The sequence below is a fragment of the Papio anubis genome, chromosome 17 (assembly GCF_008728515.1).
Source record: "Papio anubis isolate 15944 chromosome 17, Panubis1.0, whole genome shotgun sequence".
NCBI lineage: Eukaryota > Metazoa > Chordata > Mammalia > Primates > Cercopithecidae > Papio > Papio anubis.
In genome coordinates, this window is record NC_044992.1 from 15839625 (window position 1) to 15861150 (window position 21526).

The following is a 21526-nucleotide window of genomic DNA, read 5'->3' on the forward strand; positions in this document are numbered from 1 at the left end:
AGAGTTTGAGACTAGCCTGACCAACATGTGAAACCCCATCTCTACTAAAAACACAAAAATTAGTTGGGCATAGTGGCGTGCGCCTATAATCCCAGCTAATTGGGAGGCTGGGGCAGGAGAATTGCTTGAACCCGGGAGGCAGAGTTTGCAGTGAGCAGAGATCACACCACTGCATTCCCGCCTGGGCGACAGCGCAAGACTCCATCTCAAAAAATAATAATAATACAAAAAATTAGTCAGGCGTGGTGGTGTGCACCTGTAATCCCAGCTACTCAGGAGGCTGAGGCATGAAAATCACTTGAACCTGGGAGGTGGAGGTTGCAGTGAGCCGAGATCGCACCCCTGCACTCCAGGCTCGGTGACAGAGCAAGACTTCACCTTAAAAAAAAAAAAAAAAGAATATATTTCACAACAAAAATGGATGACTACATGCCAATTCCCTCCTTGATTAACACAAAAGAAGAACAAAGAAATTGAGATAAGAAAAATTTTAATGTAGATATTTGGCCTGAATAAACAGATATAACAATATCTAAGTGGATATTACTAAAAGAGTAACCATTTATTGAGTTCTACATATATACTAGGCAGTGTACTAAGACTTGGTGTCTGCATGAGCTCACCTAAAAGTCTGGTTCCACTATTACCTCTAAGGCTGTAGGGAAGCTACATAACTTCCTCAAGCTATGTTTTTCTAACTCAGAGACAGATACCTTAAAGATCACCTGCTGCTGCCTCCCCTTTGACCCACTAACAGAGACAGGTTATTAAGCAATATAAAACAAGGGTTATGAACAGACTCTGTTTTTTGCTGCACCCGCCTCAGCACCCCCGAGCTCCATAAATCTTAAAGTCAAATGCTTTTAGCCTACTTTATTTTGGTACACACGTTAGAAACAAACAGAGCTAGGCCGGGCGTGGTGGCTCAAGCCTGTAATCCCAGCACTTTGGGAGGCCGAGACGGGCGGATCACAACGTCAGGAGATCGAGACCATCCTGGCTAACACGGTGAAACCCCGTCTCTACTAAAAAATACAAAAAACTAGCCCGGCGAGGTGGCGGGCGCCTGTAGTCCCAGCTACTCGGGAGGCTGAGGCAGGAGAATGGCGTGAACCCAGGAGGCGGAGCTTGCAGTGAGCTGAGATCCGGCCACTGCACTCCAGCCTGGGCGACAGAGAGAGACTCCGTCTCAAAAAAAAAAAAAAAAAAAGAAACAAACAGAGCTATCAGACACCACCTATGAAGGCAAAGATCAGCTCTGTTCTGCTCTACATGGCCTCTGCAGGAGTTAGCAGTACTTAGCTCTCAGTAACACCCACTCCAACAGCAAGTTGTTTAGCTGTTCCTTACACACACACACACACACACACACACACACTCTGAAGCCTCCCAGGCCTCTCCATCTAACTACCACCATCCTTACCTATTGCCGCAAAAAAATTCCTAACTGGGCTTCCCACTTCAATACTTTCTCAACTCAAAAAGCCAAGTATTCTTTTTAAGCCTTAAATCAGAACACATCACTCTCCTGCTTCAGATTCCCCAAGGATTTCCTAAGTGCGGCAAACAAACTCTAAACTACCTACGATGACCCAAGGCCCTACTTGATTTGGCCTGCTTACTTTCCAGATTGTTTGCTAGGCCCCAGCAACGTGAGTTTCCTTTTAGTTTCTTCAGGAGCCCTTCTCTGCCAGGTCCTTCCTAGCTGGGCCTTTGTCCTTCTTTACTCTCTGCCAGGAATGCTGTTCCTGGCTCATTCAGGTGGCTAGCTCCTCCTTAAACTTAAGGTCTCAATTCAAATGTCATCTCAGAAGAGTCTTTCCAACCACCCTACATATAAGGTAAGCTCCCACTTGTTACTCTCCATCACATCACCCTTTTGGTTCCTTTATAGGTTTATCATAATCTTAAATGGATTATGTACTTCATTTTATTTGAGTATATTCTGTCTTCTCTCACTAGAATAAAAGCTACCTGTTTGATTCTCTACAATATTTGTTGAATAAAATAAACAAACAAACTCCCATTCATGGGTCTGATGTTTTTTAAAAGAAATAAAGAAGAAATATACAAGACTTATTTGTACAGGACTTATTTGAAGCAAAGTTTGAAAATCTACTGAGGGACATAAAAATCTATTTGCACACAGGACAGAAAGTACATAAAGATGTCAATTTCCCCAAACTTCACCTACAATTTCAGTATTCCCAATCAACATTCAGTAGTCAATAAAAATCTCTATGATTTCTTTTTGAATGTCACAGAATGATTCTAAAGTTCATATAGAAGAACACATAGACTAGAATTGTCAAAGTATGGGAAAAAAAGAGTAATGAACAGGTAACTAACCCCATCTGTATTAAAATTATAAAATGATAGTAATTTAAAGGGTATGGTAACACACAAGATCAAAATAAAATAATAAGGCCAATCAGAAATAGTCCCAAACACATTTAGTAAATGACAAAAGTTGCAATTCTAACAGTGGGGCAAAAAACAGATTATTCACTAAATGGTGCTGACACAACTAGCTAGTTGGGGTAGAATTCACACACAATTTTATTCCCCAAAATATCTCACTTCTTATACCAGAAATAAATTCCAGATGGATCAAAGAATTAGAAGTTTTAAAAAGAGAAGGAAAAGAAAAGGAGAAAAAGAAACCACTGAAGTATTAAATTACAATCTGAGGACTTCTTTGTTTTAAAAATACAAAAAGGCATGCAGTCAAAAAGTCTTCCTCTCATTCATTCTTCTTACTATGACAACCAGTGTTTCCAAGTATCATATATCCTGTGATATACAAGCAAACATGTATACAATGCTTTTCATCTTTAACGCAAAGAAACATAGAGGCACATAATGTCACTTTGTTTTTCTAGTTTAGTAGATAGGTGAATATTTTACATTTTGGAGTAAAGAAAGTCTTAAGTAGAGCACAAAACACAAAAGTCACATAAATAGACAAATAATCACAGCTAAGATTTATTGAGTATTTACTTACTTTGTGCCAGCCACTATGCCTAATGCTATTTACATTATGTCCATTTTACAAATAAGGAAATTAAGGTGTACAGAGGTTAAATAATGTGCCCAAGGTCCCACAGCAGCACAGTGCTGGGTTTGGATATATCTGAGTACATAACACTACAAAAGAATTGCTAGGGGGATATGTGCACACGTATGAAAAAAGTGAGTAAGGTCAGGCGCATTGGCTCACGCCTGTAATCCCAACACTTTGGGAGGCTGAGGTGGGCGGATCACCCGAAGTCAGGAGTTTGAGACCAGCCTGACCAAAATGGAGAACCCCCATCTCTAGTAAAAACACAAAATTAGTCAGGCATGGTGGCGCATGCCTGTAATCCCAGCTACTCAGGAGGCTGAGGCAGGAGAATCGCTTGAACCTGGGAAGTGGAGGTTGAGGTGAGCTGAAATCATGCCATTACACTCCAGCCTAGGCAACAAGAGCAAAACTCTGTCTCAAAAAAAAAAAAAGAAAGAAAAAGAAAGAAAGAAAAAAAAGAAAAAAGTGAATATGTAGAGAACTTTTTAACCTGTTAAAAACCAATAACCCCATCAGAAAATAACCAAAGAACAACAGAAGGCAATTTATAAAAGACATATGGCTGGGCGTGGTGACTCACGCCTGTAATCCCAGCACTCTAGGAGGCCGAAGCGGGTGGATCATCTAAGGTCAGGAGTTGGACACCAGCCTGACTAACACGGTGAAACCCCATCTTCTACTAAATACATAAATTAGCCAGGCATAGTGGCGGACGCCTGTAATCCCAGCTACTTGGGAGGCTGAGGCAGAAGAATCGCTTGAACCTGGCAGGCGGAGGTTGCAGTGAGCCAAGATCGTGCCACTGCACTCCAACCTGGGCAACAAGAGCAAGGCTCTGTCTTAAAATGTAACAAACTCTCACTAGATTACATCCAGGAAGTAGTTCTTTCAATTTCAGTATATATATAAAATAATGTATTACTTACAATTAATGAAAGATAAGATTTTAAAATAGCATATCCTCCTTCATGCATTAAAATGATTTTGTGTGAATATAAAGTAACTTCTTCTTTCCCCCTCAACAGAATATATATACTCCTACATCAGGTATATTTACATTCTGCATATTTTAGGTTATAACTCCTAGATAGCACAAGTTTTGATTTCATTCCAAATACCTCCAAATACATAAAAGTTACTGTAATTAAAAATGAATTTAAAACTCTTAAAGTAATGCAAAGTTAAACATCTTTGAACAGAAACTCAAAGTCATGATCATGACTACTTAAAACAAATATTTTCAAAATTACACAAATCGCTGTTATTGTCAAGGGAAATGAATTGCCTGAAACAAATTACTCTGAATGTGAAGTGTGTATGACAGTGATAATGGCAAGAAGAATGTCTTAGTTCAACAAAAGTATGGGGTAAAGGGGCAATCTATAAGCATAAAGGTGACTCTGATCATAAATCTAAGAGTCAAATTTTCCCCAGAAAAATGTAATCTAGGCCGGGTGCAGTGGCTCACGCCTGCAAATCCCAGCACTTTGGGAGGTCGAGGCGGGTGGATCACAAGGTCAGGAGATCGAGACTATCCTGGCTAACACGGTGAAACCCCATCTCTACTAAAAATACAAAAAATTAGCTGGGCGTGGTGGCGGGCGCCTGTAGTCCCAACTACTCGGGAGGCTGAGGCAGGAGAATGGCGTGAACCTGGGAGGCAGAGCTTGCAGTGAGCCAAGATTGCGCCACTGCACTCCAGCCTGGGCGACAGAGCAAGACTCCGTCTCAAAAAAAAAAAAAAGAAAAGAAAAGAAAAGAAAAATGTAACCTCAACATATTTGGTTTTTATATCAGTTTATTTGTGTATAACAAAGAATAAAAACAGCCAAATAGCCCAAATTTTGTTCCTCGAGTACACTGTAATGAGGGAAAGAAATCCAAATAAGTTGGGAATCTTGACTTTTCCTTTACTCCTGACTAATCTACTTAAGAATTTAATTTTTTATATAAAACTAGTCGATATTATTCTTTCAAAGGGAGTCTCAAATTCTATTATAATTCTATCAACACCAACCGTTCTGTATTTCTTTTTTTTTTTTGAGACGGAGTCTTGCTCTGTTGCCAGGCTGGAGTGCAATAGCACTCACTGCAACCTCCGCCTCCAGGGTTCAAGCGATTCTCCTCCCTCAGCCTCCTGAGTAACAGGGATTACAGGCACCCAACACCATGCCCGGCTAGTTTTTTGTTTTTTTTGATATTTTTAGTAGGGATGGGGTTTCACCATGTTGGCCAGAATGGTCTCGATCTCTTGACCTCATAATCCGCCTGCCTCGGCCTCCCAAAGTGCTGGGATTACAGGAATGAGCCACCGTGCCCGGCCAGCCTTCCATATTTCTAACTCACAGTTTTCTCCTAAGATTGAAACTACTCCAAAATTCCCTGCATATATAAATTAAAACATTACTGCATTCTAATATTATCTAGAACCATGAGTGCTGTCTAGGATGAACCAATCCCATGTTTACTTTCTCTTCCTCCCCAAAATCCCAATAAACAGAATTTTTTTTTTTTTTTGAGATGGAGTCTCGCTCTGTCACCCAGGCTGGAGTGCAGTGGCCGGATCTCAGCTCACTGCAAGCTCCGCCTCCCGGGTTCACGCCATTCTCCTGCCTCAGCCTCCCGGGTAACTGGGACTACAGACGCCCGCCACCTCACCCGGCTACTTTTTTGTATTTTTTAGTAGAGACGGGGTTTCACCGTGTTAGCCAGGATGGTCTCGATCTCCTGACCTCGTGATCCGCCCGTCTCGGCCTCTCAAAGGGCTGGGATTACAGGCGTGAGCCACCGCGCCCGGCCAGAATTTTTTTTTTTTAAAAGAAATGCTTTTAACTGGGCTCAGTGGCCGGCACCTATAACCCCAGCACTTCAGGAGGCCAAGGTGGGAGGATCACTTGAGCCCACCAATCTGAGGTCAACCTGGGCAACATAATGAGACCCTGTTTCTACAAAATAAAAAAATTGACCAGGTGTGGTGGCACACACCTGTAGTCCCAGCTACTCGGGAGGACCGCGTGAGCCCAGGACTTGGAGGCTGCATTGAACTATGATCGCACCACTACACTCCAGCCTGGGCAACAGAGAGAGACCCTCTCTGTAAAAAAGAAAAAAAGAAAGAAATATTTTGATAATTTACTAATTACAGCTATGTTAGTCACTGACATTGGTGAAATTTCTACCTGTTTTTTAATTTCCAAAAACTATTCAGCATCAAACTGCCACATGTGTATCAGACATCTTCTACAGCATCCACACTAACTCTAGCTGCTAAGCTCTTTTTTATGTATTCAACAAGTATCTACTACTCCTGGGCATAGGGTGTTATTCTGGGAGTGGGAAAAGAAGAAAAAAATTTTTTAAAACTCAGATACAGACATGCCTACAAAGGGCTTATGGTCTAGAGGCAAAGGATCAAGAGTTTCCAGAATAAAAAATATACATTTTGGAGAAGAGGGAATAGGAGAGACACTTCCTGGATGATGTAATATGTGATCAAACCCTTGAAAAATAGGATAAATTTAGACGTAGTAGAGTTTGGAAGAGTAAGGGAGGAAAGGAGCATTCCAGAAGCAAGCATAGTAACAAGAAAACACAAACAAAAAATTCTTCTTAATGCAACACAAAATAGCCCAAGTAGAATAAAGAAATATGCTATGCTTCAGTATTTAGGTAAAGATTATCAGCTTAATAAGAATATGCCTTTTCCTTTACAATAAATTTTATAGGCCGGGTATGGTGGCTTATGCCTATAATCCCAGCACTTTGGGAGGCTATGGTGGGAGGATTACTTGAGCCCAGAATTCAAGACCAGGCTGGGCAAAAAAGTCAGACCCCGTCTCTATTTTTAAAAAATTTAAATAAAATAAATTTTATAGCATGAATACATAAAGAAAATGAATATTACAAATGAGCTTTTTGATGTAAAAAAAATTCATAAAGAATACAGTCAGCCAAGTGCAATGGCTCACGCCTGTAATCCCAACACTTTGAGAGGCCAAGGCAGGCAGATCACTTCAGGCCAGGAATTCGAGACCAGCCTGGCCAAAATGGCGAAACTCCGTCTCTACTAAAAATACAAAAATTAGCTGGGCATGGTGGCATATGCCTGTAACCCCAGCTACTTGGGAGGCTGAGCACAAGAATCGCTTGAACCTGGGAAGTGGGGGTTGCAGTGAGCTGAGACTGTGCCACTGCACTCCAGCCTGGGCAACAGAGTGAGACTCTGTCTCAAAAAAAAAAAAAAAAAAAAAAAAAAAAAAAAGGTTCATGTTTGTACTATTTATCTAAGCTTTTATATTAATATAACAATTGAAATCCTTCATACTTAAAAAAAAAAAATCCAGAAGTCTGAGAGTAGGCAAAACAGGCAACAGCTAATTTACAAAATAATTTAAACTACTTGTAGGCCGGGTGCAGTGGCTCACGCCTGTAATCCCAGCACTTTGGGAGGCCAAGGCGAGCGGATCACCTGAGGTCGGGAGTTCGAGACCAGCCTGTCCAATATGGAGAAACCCTGTCTCTACTAAAAAATACAAAATTAGCCAGGCGTCGTGGCGGGCGCCTGTAGTCCCAGGGACTCGGGAGGCTGAGGCAGGAGAATTGCTTGAACCAAGGAGGTGGAGGTTACGGTGAGCTGAGATGGCGCCACTACACTCCAGCCTGGACAACAAGAGTGAAACTCCGCCTCAAAAATAATAATAATAATTATTATTATTATTATTTAAGCTATTTGTTTGGGCCTCAGAGGTATTTAAACCACTGGCATAATAAAATTCCCATCACTATAATACTTAAATTCCATGAAGTGTCACTGGATCCAGATAACCTCAAAGACATTTTTGTTTAAGAAGATATTCATCAAGGCAGATTAAAAATTAAGCAAACTAAATAATTCCTGATCACTGTAACACTGACATAGATCAGTATCAATTTTTTCAAACTATATTTTCATTGCAGAAATTTAATATTAAGAAGTATCTTAAATTCAACACCTAAGCTAAATATCCAGAGTAATCTCTCATTTCCTATTACTCCAATTTTTTTTTTTTTTTTTCTTGAGACAGAGTCTTGCTCTGTCACCCAGGCTGGAGTGCAGTGGCACGATCTCAGCTTACTGCAAGCTCCGCCTCCCGGGTTCAAGCCATTCTCCTGCCTCAGCCTCCCGAGTAGCTGGGACTACAGGCACCCGCCACCACGCCAGGCTAATTTTTTGTATTTTTTTTTAGTAGAAATGGGGTTTCACCATGTTGGCCAGGATGGTCTCAATCTCCTGACCTCGTGATCTGCACGCCTCGGCCTCCCAAAATGCTGGGATTACAGGTGTGAGCCACCGCCACTGGCCAATTTTTAAGTGTCAATCATCAAATCGATTCATCCCATGGATGATACAGTGTAACACAGTGAACACTATAATGGATATGAAAAGACTTAGATTTCCGCTATTGCCCAACTTTAGCAACTTAGGCAGATAAATCACTTTACTTCTGGGACCTTTGGTTTTATCAAAAGTAAAACAAGACTAGATAATCTGACTCTACATTCTATAAATTAGCTTTATTTATTTATTTATTTTGACAGACGGTCTTGCTCTATCACCCAGTCTGAAGTGAGAGCAGTGGTACCATCACGGCTCACTGCAACCTCAACCTCCCAGGCTCAGCTTCCCAAGTAGCTGGAACCACAAGCACACTCTGCTAATTTTTAAATTTTTTTATAGAGATGGGATCTCACTCTGTTATGTAGGTTGGTCTCAAACTCCTGGCCTCAAGTGGTCCTCTCACCTCAGCCTCCCAAAGTACTAGGATTACAGGCGTGAGCCACTGTGCTCTGCCATTAACATTTTATTTTAACCAATTTTGTTGGTTTTGAGATCGTCGTTAAATAAAAGTAACAGCAGCACATATGGAAGAAGCAAACTGTCTGATGAACTCCATAGGAACATCTGCAGTGTTTCATACAGTCTCTGACTTTCAAATGCAAAGAAAAAAAAATAGGTTGTATCTGAAGACTATTCTAGTAATATTTTGACCACACAAGCTACTGGGGTAGGAAAAAATAGTAGAAGAATAGTGTAAGTGTTCAAGGAAAAATGCCACCAGAAAAAAACCAAAATAAAAAACAGATGCTCCACATACGGTTATTACTACATTACAGAAGCTTTTCATAGTTTTTCAGTGCTCTTAAAAAGGGCAAATAAAAAAAGAAACAAAATGTTTTCTTAACCATTTACATGTATTACATGTATTTTTCACATCCTCAAACCTGGAAAGGACCAAATATAAGATAATCTATGTGGCCGGGCACAGTGGCTCACACCTGTAATCCCAGCACTTTGGGAAGCCAAGGCGGGCAGATCACGAGGTCAGGAGTTTGAGACTAGGCTGCCCAACACGGTGAAACCCCGTCTCTACTAAAAATACAAAAATTAGCCAGGTATGGTGGCGCATGCCTGTAATCCCAGCTACTCAGGAGGCTGAGGCAGGAGAAATCACTTGAACCTGGGAGGCGGAAGTTGCAGTGAGCTGAGATCGCGTCACTGCACTCCAGCCTGGGCGACAAGAGTGAAACTCCGTCTCAAAGGAAAAAAAAAGAAAAAAAAGAAAAAAAAGAAAAAAAAAGATAATCTATAGACTGAGTTATTTGTGAATATAACTGACCTGCTCGACTATACTTTATAACTCTCTAGTATTTACTAGTAGTGTGCCAGAACATAAAAAACACCTCATACTGGTTGAATAAGTGAGTAAACAAAAATATATGAATCTCTAATCTACAAATAAGATTATACATAATAAATTCTGATCAACCTTTACTAGTTGTTTTGTATCATAGTCTAGTAAAATCCAATATCTGAAGTAAAAGAACAGATGGAACTAAATATGCAAGAGTTATATCATTCCCAGGCATCAATAAGAATTTGAAATTACAACTAAGATAGATCACAGAATACAATCAAAACCAAATAACCAAAACATATTTTTTAAAAACCAAACAGCCTGACATTCACCTACATCAACCCCCAGTCTATCCAAAGTCCTTTGCCTTCTACAGCAGATAACAAAGGTAAGAAAAGAAAATCTCACCAATTCATAACACAACTTTTTTTAAATGCTTTTAAGGCCGGTTGCAGTGGCTCACCCCTATCATCTTAGCACTTTGGGAGGCTGAGACAGGCAGATCGCTGGAGCCCAGGAGCTGGAGACCAGCCTAGGCAACATGGTTAAACCCTGTCTCTAAAAAAAAAAAAAAAAAAAAAAATTACCCAGCCATGGTGGCCTGCGCCTGTAGTCCCAGCAACTTGGGGAGGCTGAGGTGGAAGGATCACCTGAGTCCAGAGGTCAAGGCTGCAGCGAGCCACTGTTCTTCAGCCTGGGCAAAAGAGACCCTGTCTCAAAAAAAAAAAAAAAAAAAAAAAAAAAAAAAAGCTTTACAGAAGTTATTGACTAATCTAATTTTGCCTATAAGTTAATTTCCATCATTTCATTCTTTTTTGATTAAGAGGATAGGCAAAACACAAATTTTACTGTTTTTTAAATTCAATTAAAAATAAGGCAGGCATGGTGGCTCACACCTGTAATCCCAGCACTTTGGGAGGCCAAGGCGGGCAGATCACGAGGTCAGGAGATCGAGACCATCCTGGCTAACACGGTGAATCCCCGCCTCTACTGAAAATACAAAAAAATTAGCCGGTCGTGGTGGCACGCGCCTGTAGTCCCAGCTACTTGGGAGGCTGAGGCAGGAGAATCGCTTGAACCCGGAGGCAGAGGTTGCAATGAGCCAAGATTGTGCCACTGCACTCCAGCCTGGAGGACAGAGCGAGACTCCATCTCAAAAAAAAAAAAAAAAAAAAAAAAAGATAAAATCAGAGAAGTGCCTATCCTGCTCTCAAGAGATAAAATAGGTACATAAATACCTACAAGATTGAAAGTGTAAATGCCACGAGAGATGTGCAGAAAAAGCATTACAGGAGTCCAGAGGGAGCTGTTACCACCTCACAGAAATATAACCCCTTCAGTCTGTTTAAAACAATTTGATAACTATTAACTCCCTTTAGGCTCACAATAGCCAACCCTAGGAGAGTAGATGTTTACCTAATATGAAAGATGAGGAAACTGAAGCACAGAAAGGTTGATCAAGTTCCAAAATGTCACATAGTTACAGCAAGAATCAAGACACTTTGTATTATATTTTCTCCGGGGGAGTAGTTCAACATATGGCAAGCCTTTTGTAAAAGGAAAGAGTATTTTAGTATTGTAAGTAATCAGTTCCTACTGTGAGCATTTTATACATAGCTATATCCATATATACAATTAATCTTGACTTCCATTAACAGGTGTGCTTAAAGCAAGGCCAAGCAACTGGGTACTATAAATACTAAAATAAATAAATAAATTTCCACCGGATGTTAACAGAAGAAGAAAAAAAGATACAAGATTTCCCTCTCCAGTAACTTGCGGTTACTTCTTCTGTAATTGTTACCCTTGTCTAAATAACATTCTAAAATTGGTCTGCTCCTGAGCCCGGGCAAGTACAAGTTGGTTCATCCAATAAATATCTTCATGAAAAGGTACATCAAAACATTTCAAAAAGCTATTAAAAATTAAACAATGCCATCAACTCTTCAGTTATCCACAGGACAATCACATGTGACCCAGCATCAGCAGCTATTGATCAAGATATGTTGAACGAATGAATGAATCTTTGTAGGCATTTTTAAATCCCAGGCCTGTTGCTCCTTGCACATTGCCATGTTCAGCCTTCCATCACTGCCTCAGCAGGGTGCACACATGGAATGTAAATTTCAATATAATTAGGATATAATTAGAGAAGCAAATCTGATGCAGGTTTACATACTAATCCCAAAGATTAGAATTACCTATACCACTACTCTCCAAGGTTAACTCTGTTGAAGAGGCACCGCAGCATGCAACATCACATAAAGAAAACTGACACTTTCTGAGCAAATAGTTTTCGTCCATATCACTTATTCCCATCCATTCCTCTAATACATGACTATTCCTGATCCAGTGAATTTGAAGAATTCAGTCTCCTCTCCATAAAGGCTGATTTCACAACTACAGTTTCTCAAATTCCTCTCTCCCCAAAAAGAGGTGCACTCACGGACTTCGCTCAAGAAAACACCAACAATAAACGGCAGAGGTATAGGGTTCGGATCTTTGCCATCTCCACCAGTACCCAGCCTTCGCCATTACACCCTGAAGCAGTCTGTTAGAAAGGTGAACTAATTTACTCTGCTCGCACTTGTCCATGGCTGTCACCCTCCCTAGCCCCCTTCTACACTCCCAAGTCGGCCACCAACTCCGCCTCAGTGAGCCCAGGCCCGCCACCTGCGCCGGCCCCACCCGGGGCCCCGGCTGCCCGCTCTCCCTCGCGGGCCCTGTAGGCTCTGCACGCCCCTCCGCACAGGACACCTCGGGACCAGCCCCGGCCCGGCCACAGCCCATTCTTCCTTCAAACTCCATAAGCCTCCGCTAGCCGAGCCCGAGCTCCGCGCCGCGCCCGGCTCTCCCCTGGGCTACCGAGGAGAAGAGGCCAGGCGGCCAGGACGGGTCCCGACCTGCCCAGGCCTGCGACACACCCCGCACGGCGGAGAAACCGTCCCAGCGGCTGCTGCCCCGGGAGACCTCGGAAGCCCCCGGACTAACAGGAGCCCGGAGGCCGGGGTTGCAGGCGCCAGGGCCTACTCACCGGGAGCTGGCTGAGCGTGGGAGCCGACGTGCGCCCCGGCCTGAGCAGTGGGGCGCGGTCCCGGCGCGCGGCCCTACACCGGGACCTCGCTTGGCGCGGCGAGCCGGGCGCTCACTCCAGCCGCCGCCGCCGCCGCCGCTGCTGCTGCTTCGCCACCTTGGCCGCCATCTTGACTCAACCCCTCTCCCTCCCCCCAGCCCGGGGAGCCGCGGCTAAGGCGGCTCCGGCGCCGGCTCCTCCTCCTTCCGGAGAGTTGGGAGACCGACTCCCTCCGCTGGCCGGGCGCCTCTCCTACCTCGGCGGAGCTTCCTGGGTCGCGCCGCGCCCGGTCTCCTCACGTCTCCTCTAGGCCTGGCAGCGGCGGTCCTCTCGGACGGAGACGGGGCCGGGCAGCGCCCAGCCGGATCCAGCGCGGCTGCCATCGCGCCCTGGGCTTGTGCGCCCCCCGCGAGCCAGTCTGTTCTGCGCGCCTGAGGCCTTCCCCAGGCGTGGGAAAAGGAAAAACGCCAGGCCGTGCAAGGGACCCTGCAACCCCTCGGCGGCGGGGCGGTGGCGGCCTCCTCTGTCCGGAGCCGCGGAGAGGGAAGCCAGGTCCCCCTCGTGGCTGGGAGCCGGAGGGGTGCATTTCGACCTGCCCAAGATACTTTCTAGGGGTCTGGCTGGAATTCGCATCAAGCCCTCATTGAAATGCTGGGCGAGGCCGATTTGTCCACGATGTTGCTCCTTAACCTTAAGTTACTTGCAGTAGGAGCCTGTGGCCCTCGCGACTGTTAAGTGCACTCTCAGCCTTACCCTGCCGGGGAAATGACGGTTCCTCGTAACCGCACGCATACTTTCCTTTAGAAAAGCCAGGCCCGACAGGACGCAGTGGGTCACGCTTGTAAATCCCAGCACTTTGGGAGGCCGAGGCCGGCCCATCACTTAAGGTCAGGAGTTCGAGACCAGCCTGACCAACATGGAGAAACTCCGTCACTACTAAAAATACAAAAATTAACCGGGCGTGGTGGCGCGTGCCTGTAATCCCAGCTACTGGGGAGGCCGAAGTGGGAGAATTGGTTGAACGCGGGAGGCTGAGGTTGCAGCGAGCCTAGATCGCGCCACTGCACTCCAGCCTGGGCGACCAGAGCCAGACCCTGACTCAAAAAAAAGAAAGAAGTAGCCGGGCGCGGTGGCTCACGCCTGTAATCCCAGCACTTTGGGAGGCCTAGGCGAGCGGATCACGAGGTCAGGAGTTCCAGACCAGCCTAGTTAATATGGTGAACCACTGTCTCTACTAAAAATACAAAAATTAGCCGGGTGTGGTGGCGCGCGCCTATAGTCCCAACTACTCGGGAGGCTGAGGCAGAACAGTCGCTTGAACCCGGGAAACAGAGGTTGCAGTGAGCCGAGATCGCTCCACTGCACTACAGCCTGGCCGACAGAGCCTCTCAAAAAAAAAAAGAAAAGCCATCCAAAAGTGAGAAGGAAAAACAAAGTTGGTGTAACTGGCTGTTTCGGAAAACTGTCATCCGGATAACGGGCTATCTAACCCTATAATTACGAGAAAGGCCCGAGTTTTAAGAAATGAGTTCGAAAATGAGTTGAAGAAGAGGAAGGCACTCTTTCTACAAGACAAGAAGTGGTAGATTATATATAAGACGCGTCCTTTTAAAGCGATTGTACAGTGTGGTAGGACTAGGGTAGGAAACTGGACGGCATGGCGACTTTTGTGTTAAAACACAGGAGAACCCTTAATGGTAAAACCTCAAGCTTCCGGAGCATGTCGGTGGGGAGGGACTTAACCGCGGAACCCAACATCCCCGGGTGCCGTTTTCCAGCCGGAGTCGGGGTCAGTTAGCCTTTCCTACTGCGCAGGCTCAATGCTACTTACCCGTAATGGAAGCAATGTGGCTCCTGTGTGTGGCAGCGGCGGTCGTGGCATGGGGCTTCCTCTGGGTTTGGGACTCCTCAGAACGAGTGAAGAGTCGGGAGCAGGGAGAACGGCTGGGAGCCGAAAGCCGGACCCTCCTGGCCATAGCGCACCCTGACGATGAAGCCATGTTTTTTGCTCCCACAGTGCTAGGCTTGGCCCGCCTAAGGCACTGGGTGTACCTGCTCTGCTTCTCTGCAGGTAGGAGGCCATAGGAGGGGCGATGGGAGCCGGGGCTGTGAAAGGGATTTAAGTGCTAACCGATCTCAGTCGCCTTCTTCTCGAAGAGTTTTCCGTAGGGAGCTAAGTGAATACACCGAAGGTCTTACCTCTGACCCCCTCACAGGCTAGGGACAGGAGCGGCTGGCTTACCTGGTGGGTTGGGGGACGTCGGCAGCTCGCGTAGTACGCTAGCAGGATTGAGGAGCAGAGAAACAGTTGCGGTTGGTTGCATTCAATACCTGCATTTCCAATGGTAACTCCACCTGTACTTGTTATTCTGTGGAACTTTTTTTTTTTTATTTGTAGAGGAGCAAGAATATTGACCTTACTATATAGTTCACGAAACAATCTATACTGTATCGTGCCTGCTCCATCCTTAAAGTTAATTTTTAATAATAGTGAAAGACCTTCCTGCTGCCTTTAAATGCAACTTGTGCTAGTAACATGCATGTGTCAAACTGAAGAATTAGACATAGATGATTACAAAGAAAGTAATTTTGTAGGTAATTTTAGAGTTCAACTGCACCCAGCTTTCAGTGAAGGAACCTTTCAAATAATAGATTTTTGTTTACCATAGAGAAAAGATCAAATGACAAAGCAAATATTGACCATCAAGCTGGAATATGGTGATTATTGAACAGTTGTATAAATGAAGTAATTGAATTGTACACATACAATGGGTGAATTTCATGGTATGTCAAATTATACCTCAATAAAGCTGTTTTGTAAAATTGCCCATGACCTCTTTTCCCATTTGGTTGTGTGTCTTTCCAATTCTTTTTCTATACAGCTTCTTCACAGAAATCACATTTTATAAAATTTTATATCATTTTTACTTAACATTGCTTTTTCATTTACTTACCAAATACTTATTAAACATTTATGTGCTAGGCCTTATTCTATGCCCTAGGGATACAAAAGTGAAAAGCTAGATAAGAGCAGTGTCCTCATGAAACTTAAAACATCTACCCATATTAATTAGATCTAAATGTATAGCTTGTTAAATGGCTTCATTGGGATAAATCTTAATCATCCTTTATTGTCTGTACCTTCAGAGGTTTTTTCCTAGTTTATTGCAAAGAGCAGAAAACATCTTTATGTATTTTATATTATTTCATTAGTATTAATTTCTAAAATTGGCTCTTTTGAGGCTTTGCATGCAAAACACATTCCCAAAAACTATATGCCAATTTACTCTTTTTGTTTTGAGATGGAGTCTCACTCTGTCTCCCAGGCCAGAGTGCAGTGGCACGATCTCGGCTCATTGCAACCTCCACCTCCCGGGTTCAAGTGATTCTCCTGTCTCAGCCTGCCGAGTAGCTGGGTTTACAGGCGCCTGCCACCACACCTGGCTAATGTTTGTACTTTTAGTAGAGATGGGGTTTCACCATGTCAGCCAGGCTGGTCTCAAACTCCTGACCTCTAGTGATCCACCCACCTTGGCCTCCCAAAGTGCTTGGGATTACAAGTGTGAGCCACCATGCCTGGCCTACCCATTTGCATTCTTACTGACACTAATGAGAGTATCTGTCTTAATATATTACTTCCTGTAGCATTGACTGATTTTTTTATAAATTTCTTTCTTGTGTGTGTGTGTGAGACAGAGTCTCGCTCTATTGCCCAGGCTGGAGTGCAGTGGCGCAATCTCGGCTCACTGCAAGTTCTGCCTCCTAGGTTCACACCTTTCTTTCTGGGACTACAGGTGCCCACCACTACACCCAGCTAATTTTTTTGTTTTTTTGTTTTTTTTAGTAGAGACGGGGTTTCACTGTGTTAGCCAGGATGGCAATTCTCCTACCTCAGCCTCTCGAGTAGCTAGGACTACAGTGTGCACCACATGCTGGGCTAATTTTTGTATTTTTAGTGGAGCCGAGGTTTCACCATGATGGCCAGGCTGGTCTCGAACTCCTGACAAGTGATCTGCCCACAGGTGTAAGCCACCGCACCCAGCCGGCTAGCTTTTAGTTGTATTTGTATTTTATATTACAACTATAGGAGTCAAATGATAATCTAGTTTGTTACAAGATCTTCAAGAGAAGCCTAGATTTTATTTGCAAAACATTATAGGTACTGCTCTTTAATAAACTTACCCTTATTTTCAAAAAGTTCATAAAAATTTGGGACCACAATTGAAAATTTGTTCAAATAAAAAATATAGGCCGGGCATGGTGGCTCATGCCTGTAATCCAAGCACTTTGATAGGCCGAGTCGGGCAGATCACGAGGCCAAGAGATTGAGACCATCCTGGCCAACGTGTTGAAACCCCGTCCCTCCTAAAAATACAAAAATTAGCTGGCTGTGGTGGTCTGCGCCTATAGTCCCAGCTACTCGGAAGGCTGAAGCAGGAGAATCGCTTGAACCCGGGAGGCGGAGGTTGCAGTGAGCCGAGATCGCGCCACTGCACTCCAGCCTGGCAACAGAGGGAGATTCCGTCTCAAAATATATATATACATAGAGATATGTGTACACATATATGTATAGAGAGAGAGCACGCACTTGGCACTCAATGTTTTTATTGTCTTTCATTATTTCCTCTGAATCCATTTTGTTTTTTCTTGTATGTTATTTATTCTTTATTCGTTTTTTTTTTTTTTTTTTTTTTTTTATTTTATTTCATTTTATTTTGAGATGGAGTCTCACCCTGTCTCTCAGGCTGGAGTGCAGTAGTTCGATCTTGGCTCACTGCAACATCTGCTTCCTGGGTTCAAGTGATTCTCCTGCCTCAGCCTCCCGAGTAGCTGGGATTACAGGCATGCACCACCACGCCCAGCCAATTTTGTATTTTTAGTAGAGACGGGGTTTCACCATGTTGTTCAGGCTGGTCTCGAACTCCTGACCTCAAGTGATTCGCCCACCTCGGCCTCCCAAAGTGCTGGGATTACAGGTGTGAGCCACCACGCCTGGCCACGTCAGGCTAATTTTTGTATTTTCAGTAGAGACAGGGTTTTACCATGATGGCCAAACTGGTCTCGAACTCCTGAGCTCAGGCGATCCGCCTGTCCCAGCCTCCCAAAGTGCTGGGATTACATGCATGAGCCACCGAGCATGGCTTGCTTGTTTATTTTATAAAACAGGATCTTGTTCTGTCTAGAGCCTTTCCCCTCCAGACTGCACTGCCAGCTCTTATATCAGGTGACAGAGGAAGACCCTGTCTTTATAAAATAAACCAAACATGAATTAACATACAAGAAAAAATGGTAAGTTGGATTCAGAGGAAATAATGATTACAGCGTGAGCCACTGCTCCGGGCCTAATTTTTAAAATCACTTTTTAAATTCACAAGTCATTCAAACATGTATGGATTAAACATTATCTATTCTGCTGACTTAACATACTAATATGAAAAACAGGAAGCTATTGATTTGTAATGTAATGAAAGCTATGATGTTTTGATGGAGAAAGTACTATGGACACAAAATGGAAAAAAGCATTAAATCTCTTTTCAGGGTTTTAGATTAAGGAAATCTCCAAATTGGTTTTCTTTTGAGCTGGACTTTAAAAATAGGAGTAGATATATATAGGAAGCAAGCAGTAGTAAAGGCATCAGTAACTCTTGGATTCGCATGAATAATTCATTCTAACAAGATCTTCAGTTTAAGAGAAGGGGAGAAGCAGGGAAAAACTAATAATTGCTTTGTTATTGGTGGCTCATTTCATCCTGTCAGCAACTCTATGAGATAGGTACTATTGTTTTCTCCATTATACAAGTATGGGAACTGAATCACGAAGTTTAACTAACAACCAAAGTGACCAGCTACAGTGTGAAGAAGCCAGGACCCCGTGGTTTTTCTCTGTTCTAAAACCGTTACACCCAATCTGCCTCTCACATTGCCTTGTATGCCTTGTCAGTTGATGAAATATCTAAATTGATTCCCAGTGTATGTTCCAAGGAACATTAGTTCATCAAGCTGCTATTTTAAAAAAAGAGACCAGGCACAGTAGCTCACACCAGTAATCCCAGCACTTTGGGAGGCCGAGGCAGGTGCATCACGTGAGGTCAGGAGTTCCAGACTAGCCTGGCCAACATGGAGAAACCCCATTTCTACTAAAAATACAAAAATTAGCCAGGTGTGGTGGCACACGCCTGTAATCCCAGCTACCTGGGGGACTGAGACAGGAGAATCGCTTGAACCCAGTAGGCAGAGGTTGCAGTGAGCAGAGATGGTACCACTGCACTCCAGCTTGGGCATCAGAGCAAGACTCCAACTCAGAATAAATAAATAAAATAAAAAGAATGCCTTGGTCAACTTTGGAGAATAGCCAGATGTGCTATCCTTTATGTAGACGTTTACAGTCTGTATGAGAATATCAACATCTTCGAGAAGCATTGCTGTAAAAAACTTTTACTTGGTTTAATCCAGTATTCCTCCAATTTATGTGACCACTAAAATACCTACTAATAGATGCATCTCTTATGTAGTAGGATGTCATTGAATATATATGGTAGAGAAGTAACATAATCAGTTTTGTGTTTTAGAAAGCTCATTCTTGGCCAGGCACAGTGCTTCATGCCTGTAACCCCAGAACTTTGGGAGGCTGAGGTGGGTGGATCATGAGGTCAGGAGTTCGAGACCAGCCTGGCAAACATGGTGAAACCCCATCTCTACTAAAAATACAAAAATTAGCCGGGCGTGGTGGTGGATGCCTGTAATCCCAGCTACTCGGGAGGCTGAGGCAGGAGAATTGCTTGAACCCGGGAGGCAGAGGTTGCGGTGAGCCAAGATTGCTCCACTACACTTCAGCCTGAGCGACAGAGCTAGACTCTTGTCTCAAAAATTAAAGCTCCGTCTTGGACCAGGTATGGTGGCTCATGCCTGTAATCCCAACCCTTTGGGAGGCCAAAGTGGGAGGATCACTTGAGGCCAGGAGTTCAAGACCAACCTGGTCAACATAGTGAGATCCCATCTATTTAAAAAAGGAAAAAAAAAAAAAAAAAGCTGATTCTGGTGGCAATGTGGAGAATGGTTTGGAAGGAAAGACTGGAGTCAGGAAAACCAATTCCGCCCAGGCTTCTTCTCTAGACTGCACTGCCAGCTCTCATATATTAGATTTGTATGTAATTCTGGTCTATACACTTTAGTCATTTCAACAACCCTATCTTAATTACTGCAGCTTATAAAAGCTACACTAGGCCAGCCGTGTTGGCTCACTCCTGTAGTCCCAGCACTTTGGGAGACAGAGATGGGTGGATCACTAGTTCAAGAGAGCGAGACCATCCTGGCCAACAGGGTGAAACCCTGTCTCTACTAAAAATACAAAAATTAGCTGGGCATGGTGATGTGCACCTGTAGTCCCAGCTACTCGGGAGACTGAGGCAGGAGAATCACTTGAACCTGGGAGGCGGAGGTTGCAGTGAGCCAGGATTGTGCCACTGCACTCCAGCCTGGGTGACAGAGCAAGACTCCGTCTCAGGGGAAAAAAAAAAAAAAAAAGCTACACTATATTATGGAAGCTCTATTATCTGATATGAATAGCCTTCTGACTGTTCTTCAGGGTATGTTTGCTGTTGTTGACCCTTTTTTACAAATACCTTTTTTATGTGGAGAGACAGAGCCTCACTCTGTTGCACGGACGATCTACGCTCACTGCAACCTCTGTCTCCTGGATTCAAGTGATCCCCCTGCTTCAGCCTCCCGAGTAGCTGGGACTACAGGCATGCATCACCACGCCCAGCTAATTTTTGTATTTTTAGTAGAGACAGGGTTTTGCCATGTTGGCCAGGCTGGTCTCCAACTCTTGACCTCAGGTGATCCACCCTCCTAGGCCTCCCAAAGTGCTGGAATTACAAGATGAGCCACCATGCCCGGCCCCCAAATACATTTTAGAATTAGCTTGGTGATGTTCAAGGAAAAATCTTGCTGACATTTTCTTTTCCCCTTGAGACAGAGTCTCGCTCTGACGTCCAGGCTGGAGTGCAGTGGCGCGATCTCAGCTCGCTGCAACCTCCACCTCCCGGGTTCAAGCGATTCTCCTGCCTCAACCTCCCAAGTAGCTGGGACTACCAGCATGTGCCACCATGCCTGGCTAACTTTTTTGTATTTTTAGCAGAGATGGGGTTTCACTGTGTTAGCCAGGATGGTCTCGATCTCCTGAGCTTGTGATCCACCCGCCTCGGCCTCACAAAGTGCTGGGATTACAGGCATGAACCACAGTGCACAGCGCTTGCTGGCATTTTTATTGGAATTTCACTGACTCTACTGATTAATAAAAGGAGAACTGACATTTCCAATATAAAGCCTTTGTGTCTCTGATATTATGGTATGCTTACATTTATTATATGTTGGCCTTTTTTACTGTCTGTTAATAGTTTTATAATTAATGTCTTAAATATGTATATTCAGATGATTATGTCATTGTGTCCATTAATCTGTTCTTATGTGTAGACATTCCTTTTGCAAATATAGTCTGTTACTTTCTCATACTTCAATATCTTCTTTAATTTCTTTAACTATATTAAACATTTATATCTGCCTCTAATAATTCCAGTTTCTGCAGTCTGTATATCTGATTCTGTTCTTTGTTCTAGTAATTCATTCTGGGTGACTTGGTTCCATGTGTATTTTGTGATTTTTTTTTAATGTAAGCACGTTTCTGTTTTTTCTTTCTTATTTTTTTTTCAGACG

The 21526-nt window shown here is 43.7% G+C and overlaps 2 protein-coding genes across 19 annotated transcripts in view; one reads left to right on the plus strand and one right to left on the minus strand.

The window, feature by feature from the left end:
* NCOR1 (nuclear receptor corepressor 1) overlaps positions 1–12984 on the minus strand; it is a 186426-nt gene extending 173442 nt beyond the window's left edge. For 12 of the 13 annotated variants that reach the window (XR_002517843.2, XM_021928189.2, XM_021928193.2 and 9 more), the window contains exon 1: positions 12773–12984. The gene's annotated coding sequence lies outside the window, so the exon portion shown is untranslated. The remainder of the gene's footprint in view (positions 1–12772) is intronic. The other variant, XM_021928191.2, reaches the window with a different exon arrangement.
* Positions 12985–14166: 1182 nt separating this feature from the next.
* Positions 14167–21526, plus strand: part of PIGL (phosphatidylinositol glycan anchor biosynthesis class L) — a 112803-nt gene continuing 105443 nt past the window's right edge. For all 6 annotated transcript variants that reach the window (XR_004179261.1, XR_004179260.1, XM_003912389.4 and 3 more), the window contains exon 1: positions 14167–14882. Coding sequence is in view for 4 of the 6 variants with exons in the window: in XM_003912389.4 (XP_003912438.3) it covers positions 14648–14882 (235 nt within the window). In the remaining 2 variants the exon portion in view is untranslated. The remainder of the gene's footprint in view (positions 14883–21526) is intronic.